This window comes from Rhinopithecus bieti, unplaced genomic scaffold (genome assembly GCF_001698545.2).
Source record: "Rhinopithecus bieti isolate Rb0 unplaced genomic scaffold, ASM169854v2 scaffold_9581, whole genome shotgun sequence".
NCBI lineage: Eukaryota > Metazoa > Chordata > Mammalia > Primates > Cercopithecidae > Rhinopithecus > Rhinopithecus bieti.
In genome coordinates, this window is record NW_016806413.1 from 4029898 (window position 1) to 4038092 (window position 8195).

Here is an 8195-nt window from a genome sequence, read left to right on the forward strand (position 1 = left end):
ATGTTGTTGGGGTCTTTGGTTTTTTTCGTCATCGGGCACTGCAGCTCCAGCCTGGGAGCAGAGCGAGACACCCGTCCTCAAAAAAAAAAAAAAAAAAAAAAAAGGAAAGCATGTCAGTTTGACCTGTTAAAGTACCTTTATAACTGAGATATTAGCCACATCTTAGTTGTAAAGGAATTTTCCTCCATTTTAAATTAATAATCTGTTGGATGATACTTTGCACACAGCGCAACTTTTCACCTGTGGTTTGGCCACTGATGACTACTTTCTGAACCAGTTATTACCCTGGGGGTTGCAAAATGATGATTCTTCTGATTCCATCAATTCTGTATCTATCAAACTTGAATCTTTCTGTTAAGAGCTGCACGCACCCACCCCATGTCAATAGCAACACAGTATCAAGACAAAAAGAGCCTGGATCCCTCACATGGACAGACCTGATCTGCTGAATCTGAGTCCTGTGTGACAGAAAAGCAAAACTTTTTTTATTGTTTTAAGTATTGTTATTTAACCTTTATGTTAGAACCAATCTTATCATTTAGCCTAAGCAGTACAAGGTATCTTCATATGAGGGTAAACTATACAGTCACTAAAAGTGATTACATATCAGAGGGCTGAGGTGGGAAGATCACTTGAGGCCAGGAGTTTGAGGCTACACCACACTATGATCATGCCTGTGAACAGCCACAGTACTCCAGCAGGAGCAACACAGTGATACTCTGTCTCTAAAGAAAAAGTAAAAGGAAATTTTTTTTAGGGATAGTATCTCACTATGTTGTCCAGGCTGGTTGGTTTCTAACTCCTATGCTCAAGCAATCCTCCTGCCTTGGCCTCCCGAAGTGCTGGGATTACAGGCATGAGCCACTGTGCCAGGCCAAGAAAAAAATAAAAATGTAAAATAAAAGTAAAGACAATATATTAAAAAATGTTAAAAAGTGATTAAAGATTAATTGGTGTTTAATAAAATAAACATTGCTGAATTAAGAATCAGGCTTCAATTCTTTGTACAAGTATACATACATAGTTAAGGAGTGAAAGCAGGAATTCAGGATTTCACTCTACAGCACTAAGTCTCTTGGACTTTAAGATACAGTCTCTGGGAACAAAAGGGACCAAAATCAAAGGTCTACCTGCACAATACCTAAATATGAAAGCCCCTTAACTCGACTTAGTGTCCATACTCCTGCACATGCAATGCTTAAAGCAACTTAAAAGAAAAAAGTCAGATACTGTGCTATAAATACTTAACAAATACAGACTGCTCTGTAAGAACAGTGACAGATTTTTAAGAAACATTGCATTATCGAAAATCACACACAAAACAACTGTTTCCATAGAAAAATGGGAACTGGGGGGGACAAGGGAGTTTCCAGTTGCAGTAAAAATATTTTTTTCTTTAGGAGTATCAATAGTAAATTTTAGCTATAAGAGGACATTATAAAATCTAAACATCTTTGAGGAAACCCTACAACTGACCACACCTTATTTCTGCCTCCATTCCCAGCACCGTCATTATAGTGGCCTTCAAATCAGTTAGGACAAACAAGAATGACTCAGAGCAGCAGTGCTATCCAACTGCTCTTCTCTCCCACACCACTCTTCACCACCTGCTTATCCGATTGTTATACCAAATAGCAGTGTGCCTAATTAAAATTGTGCTCCTTAATCCACCCTATTAAAGTTCATGTTACAAAAACACAATCTATAAGATGACATTATTTAATTACTCTGCTCAACAATCTTCTTATGTAAGCACTATTACACTGGAGTCCTATTATTAGGTTAATAATAGAACTAATAGGTTAATGAGCATATACAGTGCAAGTCATTTACATTTCAGGCCATTGCATCTAGTCACTCTACTCATGAGCTTATGACCTAGGGTGACCTTGAGAGGGGAGATGCATTTCTCCTATTCCCTCAGTACAAACCAGATCCTACATGCCTCTCTTAAAGTAAGAGTTATTTTGAAAGTGAGTCTAAAATTAGTTTAATTTTGAATATAAGCAAATATTCCTGTCCTGTTAGCTTTGGAACCAAATTAAGAACAAAACTGTATAGTACTTCCATTTCACAAACAGGTTGTTAAATGGCTTGACCAAGGACACAAGTAGTACTCAAACATTTGCCTGAATCCTTTGTCACCTCTTAAGACTAATTTCTTGGTATCACTTCCAAATACTTTACAATGTTTGCTAAAACACATTTTCAAGTCTGTTTTATGAATCTTAAGCAGTAAAGCAAATCCAAACATAACAGTAATTATATTAAATGTATATAGTTAAACACACTGACTAAAAGACATTCTCAGTGTGGGACAAGACCCATCTATTTGTTATCTACAAGAAATCCACTTTAAATATTATATAGAAAGGTTAAAAGTAAAAGGATTGAAAATGATATACCATGTAAACACTAATAAAACTGAAGTAACTATATTCATATCTGAGGCAAAGGAAACTTCAGAGTCAGGAAAGTTACTAGGAATATAAGGTGTCATTACATAATAATAAGAGTTCACGAAGAAGACAACAATCCTAAATATGTATGCACCCACCTAACAGCCTCAAAATAAATGAAGCAAAAACTAAAAGAACTTAAAAGAGCGGCCGGGCACGGTGGCTCAAGCCTGTAATCCCAGCACTTTGGGAGGCCGAGACGGGCGGATCACGAGGTCAGGAGATCGAGACCATCCTGGCCAACACTGTGAAACCCCGTCTCTACTAAAAAAAAAAAAAAAAAAAAAAAAAAAAAGAACTTAAAAGAGAAATATGGCCGGGCATGGTGGCTCATGCCTGTAATCCCAGCACTTCAGGAGGCTGAGGCAGGTGGACTGCTTGGGCCCAGGAGTTCAAGACCAGCCTGGGCATCATGAAGAAACCCTGTCTCTACTAAAAATACAAAAAGTTAGCCAAGCATGGTAGCTCACACCCGTAGTCCCAGCTACTGGGGAGGCAGAGGCACGAGAATCACTTCAACTAGGGAAGTAGAAGTAGAGGGTGCGGTGAGCCAAGATCATGCCACTGCACTCCAGCATTCCAGCCCGGGCAACAGAGCAAGACTCAGTCTCAAAAACAAAAAAACAAAATAACAAAAAAAAAAAAAAAAAAGGAGAGAAATAGATAAATCCACAATTATAGTTGCAGACTTCAATACTCTTGGTAATCAGTAAACAAGTAGAAAATCAGAAAAGATATAAAAGAATTGACCAACACTCATAGCCAACTGGATTTAACTGACATTTATAGAACACTCTACACAAAACCAGCAGAATGTACATTCTTTTCAAGTGCACGAAGAACTGAAATCATGTGTGTTCTCTAGCCATAATGGAATTAAATTAGAAGTCATTTGAGACTCTGTCTCAAAAAAAAAGGCATCAAATCAACAATCTATGCTTCAACATTAAGAAACTAGAAAAGAACAAAATAAAACTGAAGCAAGCATTAGAAAGATAGAAAGAAAGAAAGCAATGAAATTGAAAACAAAAATAGAAACAAAATTCAATCAGATCAAAATCCGGTTCTTTGAAAATGCAAAATGAATAAACCTCTAGTCAGACGGACAAAGGAAAAAGACAAAAGGCAAAATTATCAATATCAGGAATGAAAAGAGACATCACTACAGACTCCATAGATATTAAGAGGCTGTGGCAAACAACTCTAAGGACATAAACTTGATAACTTAGATAAAATGCACCAATTTCTTATTAATAAAAACCGCAGGCTGGGTGTGGTGGCTCACACTTGTAATTCTAGCACTTTGGGAGGCCAAGGCGGGCAGATCACCTGAGGTCAGGGGTTTGAGACCAGCCTGGCCAACATGGCAAAACCCCATCTCTACTAAAAAATACAAAAATTTGCCAGGTGTGATGGCAGGTGCCTATAATCTCAGCTACTCAGAAGGCTGAGGCAGCAGAATCATTTGAACTCGGGAGGCGGAGGTTGCAGTGAGCCAAGATTGCATCACTGCACTCCAGCCTAGGTGACAGAGTGAGACCCCGTCTCAAAAACAAACAAACACAAACAAACACATTTTAAAAACCCCACAAACTACCAACACTTAAGAATAGACCAAAAAAAAAAAAAAAAAGATGTAAATATTCTTACATCTATTAAATCAAAATCTTAAATGACTAAACAAAATTATAAGGAACAATCCTGGAATCATTTCAAAAACCATCTTAATAGATTCAGAGAAAAACTCATACACAATTTAAAGACTTTTAGAATACATACCTGCATTTACTCAGTGGCTTTATAATTCAATAGTTAACTTATTTGCTATAAAATGTGCACATTTCTATGGATAGTAATTGAAAAGACAATGTGCTGTATTCAACTGAATTTTTATCAATACTTCTTCATCTCTCATTAATGTGGACAGTGTGGCCATTCTTAAAGTGATCTTTCCTTATCAAAGTAAATCAAAGATACTGTTTTGTATTTATATCAAGTGAATTATTAATTATACAAGTAGTCAAGAGTATTACTTGAGTAAATACATACTGACACATGTATTAATGGTTAAATCCTATAAAACAGGATACGATACTTCATACAAGTGAAGTGATCCTTAAAAGTTGTGTAAAATCGGCTGGGTGCAGTAGTTCATGCCTGTAATACCGGCACTTCGGGAGGCCGAGGTGGGCGGATCACTTGAGGTCAGGAGTTAGGACCAGCCTGACCAACATGGTGAAACCCCATTTCTACTAAAAATACAAAAATTAGCCGGGGGTGGTGGCACATGCTGTAATCCCAGCTACTGGGGAGGCTGCGGCAGGAGAACTGCTTGAACCTGGGAGGTGGAGGTTGCACTGAGCCAAGATGGCGCCCCTGCACTCCAGCCTGGGTGAAAAAGTGAGACTTCGTCTCAAAAAAGAAAAAAAAAAAAAGTTGTGTAAAACCCACTATTTAGTTAATATACTCAACAAGTGCTAGTATTTTATGAGACTGAACCATATGAAATTGCCAATTATTAAATGATTAAACCTAGAACAATGTAAGCACTGCATTCCCTGTTTTATATGATTCAGCATTCTTAAGAGTGCTAATCACATCTACCCATCTATCACAATTAATTACCTTGGATGTTGAGGACTGAGGTTCACTGAACATTTGTCAAACATTTTCTGGAGATTTTTCACAACACAGGTTATGTGCAAATTTAGGACCTCAACATTTACTAGGAAAGGAGTACTTAACATAACTACAGAAATTTTTACTTGTACTTTTCTTAAGCTTTTTAAATTTCTTTTTTTGAATTTTTTCTTAGAAACAGGATCTTGCTCTGTTGACCAAGCTGGAGTGCAGTGGTGCAATCATAGTTCATGGCAGCCTTAAATTCCTGAGCTCAAGCCATCCTTCCACCTCACACTTCCAAGTACAGGTGAGCACCACCATGCTTGGCTAACTAAAAAAAATTATTTTTGTAGAGACAAGGTCTTGCTATATTGCCCAGGCTGGTCTCAAACTCCTGGCTTCAAGCAATCCTCCTGCCTGAGCCTCCCCAAGTACTGGGATTACTGGTATGAGCGCCACCGTACTTTTATCTTTCAGCAATCTACTATTTTTCTTCTCTCTTTTTTTTTTTGAGACAGGGTCTCGCTCCATCACCCAGGCTGACATGCAGTAGTGGTATAATCTCTACTCACTGCAACCTCCGCTTACCAAGCTCAAGCAATCCTCCAGCCTCAGCCTCCCAAGTAGCAGGGACTACAGGCAAAAACTAAGAGAGCCACCACGCCCAGCTAATTTTTGTATTTTTTGTAGAGATGGGGTTCACCATGTTGGCCAGGCTGATCTCGAACTCCTGAGCTCAAAATGATCCACCCGCGTCTGCCTCCCAAAGTGTTGGGATTATAGGCGTGAGTCACCAAGCCTGGCCTATTTTTAATTCTTAACAAAAAATAACCCTGTTATCTGAAGCATGGATTCACTACAGAATAAAGATTAAAGTCCATCAAGGCTTTCTAGTAACTCTTACTTAAAAACAAAGATCAATCAAGGCTAAAACACTAAAAGAGAGAGAGAAGGCAACCAAATTTCTAGGATTATCTCATTCCTTTGCTCAAAACCCTTTAATATCTTCCTACCTCACTGAGTCAGTCCTACAGGCCATTTCCTACTATTCTCTTCCCTCTTCTACTCCAGCCACACTGGGCACCTTGCTGTCCCTCAAACATGCAAGTCCTCTATTGTTTAATAACCAGGACGGATTCTGAGAAATGTGTAATTAGGCAATTTCATCATTGTGTGAACATCATGGAATGTACTTAAACACACCTAGATAGTACGGCCTACTACACACCTAAGCTATATATGGTCTATTTGATCCTAGGTTACAAACCTGTACAGGATGTTACTCCACTGAATACCGTAGGCAACTTTAACACAATGAAGTATTTGTGTATGTAAACATAGGTAAACATTAAAAAGTTACACAAAAAAAGGTATTCTATATAAGACCACTGTTAAGAGAGAGAAATGTCATTTGGCGCCTGACTGTATACTACTTCTCACCTCAGGGCTGTGCTGTTTCCCTCTACCACGAATGCTCTTCTTAAACATGGCTCACTTCATCTCTTTCTGATACCTGCTTAAATGTCATCTTCTCAAAATGGCCTTGTCTGACCAACTTATTAAAATAGTATCCCAACTACAAGTCACTGTTTTTTTCCTAGTTGTCTGTCTTCCCCCCAATAGAATATAAACCATAAAAGGAAGAGTGGCCTTTATTTTATGCGCTGCTCTATCTCCAGACCCTAGAACAGTAGCAGGCTCTCATAAGAATATGCAGAACCAGATGTTGCACAGACAGTATATATATATACGCCTCCAATTAAAACTTCTGTCATAGATAACAAAAAAACCTAAGAAAACAGTTTGAAACCCTGCACGCTCTGCTACTTAGAATGAAGTAACTATGCTTTAGAAGGAAATGTTTCATTTTCAAAAAAACACACTTTAACAAATGGCTGGATTCCCAAAAGACAAAACAGTAACGCTAAGTGCATGCACGCTGCAATTCTGCTGATACAGAACGCTCTGGTTTATCACAAAAGACGTTCATTAAGCCATATTCCCAGGAACCACGAAATTCTAGCTAAAGATTCTTAAGGAAAAATAGAGGTAGCGTTAACATTAAAGTAGTGATGTATCGTGATTAGGAAACACACATTTCCTACTAGTCGAAACTTCATAGCACCAAGCAAGATAACCGGAAATCGGATCAGGAGTGTCTGCCCCACGGAGACACTGGGAGAGAAAAAGTCTCTCAAAGAACTGCACCTCCTTTTCTTGGCGCCAGGCTGGCTACGAGGACTCAGTCCGGAGATGCAGGGGGCGGTGTGGGGTTTGGGAGGAAGAGGCCAGGACTGCGAGTTTGGGGTGTGCCCAGGCCACCTTCCTCTCCCACTGATTTTCTCTCAAGAGAAAATGTAAAGTTGACTGCGCCTCCTACCCGCTCCCAAAAAGGACGGGGGGAGGGTCGCTGAGGGTAGACCCCTCCCCTTCGCCAAGGCAGGCCTCGGCCCCAGCAGCGCTCCCCAGTCTCCAGCTCACCGGGCTCCCGGTTGATCTCGATGTCGAAGTGGCACTGCGGCCGGTCCTGCGCCCCCATCGCGACCGAGGTGGCGTCAAGAGCTGGGAGAGAGGGGGAGGAAAGCGGTCAGGGCAGGGGCGAGGGCGGGGGCGAAGGCGGGGCTGAGACGAAGTCCGCGCCACGGTGCCTCACACCGGCCCGTCGCAACAGCGCAGGAAGCCAAGACGAGGCCCCCTCCCGCCCCAGGCCTCGCGGCTCCCACGCAGCGCGTACGCATGCGGGCGAGCTCTTCACCTGGCTGGCCTCCAGCCTGAGCGGGTCCCAGTGAGCAGAGGAGAAAGCACTACCACTGCAGCCAGACCCCAAAGCCGCTAACGGAACGCCACCTCCTCCCCCGGGCCCGGCCTCCCAATGCCACGCTAAATCCCGCGAGAGTCGGGACAAATACCGCGAGAGTACAGTCTAGATGGGGGTGGTCAACCGAAGGTGGTGGCAGCGGGGGCGCACGCACGGGGCGTGTCTGGGGAGCTCTCGAGGAGCCTCCAGCCAAAGCTCCTATACCTGCGCGCTCCCTGTTGGCCCCCGGCTTTGAAGTGAGTCGCCCAATGTGAAAGCCGTGGATGCGCCTGCGCCCTCCGTCTCGTCCGGCTGTG

At 41.5% G+C, this 8195-nt stretch overlaps 1 protein-coding gene across 1 annotated transcript in view; it reads right to left on the bottom strand.

The window, feature by feature from the left end:
- NKTR (natural killer cell triggering receptor) overlaps nt 1-7957 on the bottom strand; it is a 50802-nt gene extending 42845 nt beyond the window's left edge. The window contains 1 exon segment of the mRNA XM_017876380.1: nt 7563-7957. Within this exon segment, the coding sequence (XP_017731869.1) occupies nt 7563-7620 (58 nt within the window). The 5' untranslated portion in view covers nt 7621-7957.
- Nucleotides 7958-8195: the final 238 nt, after the last annotated feature.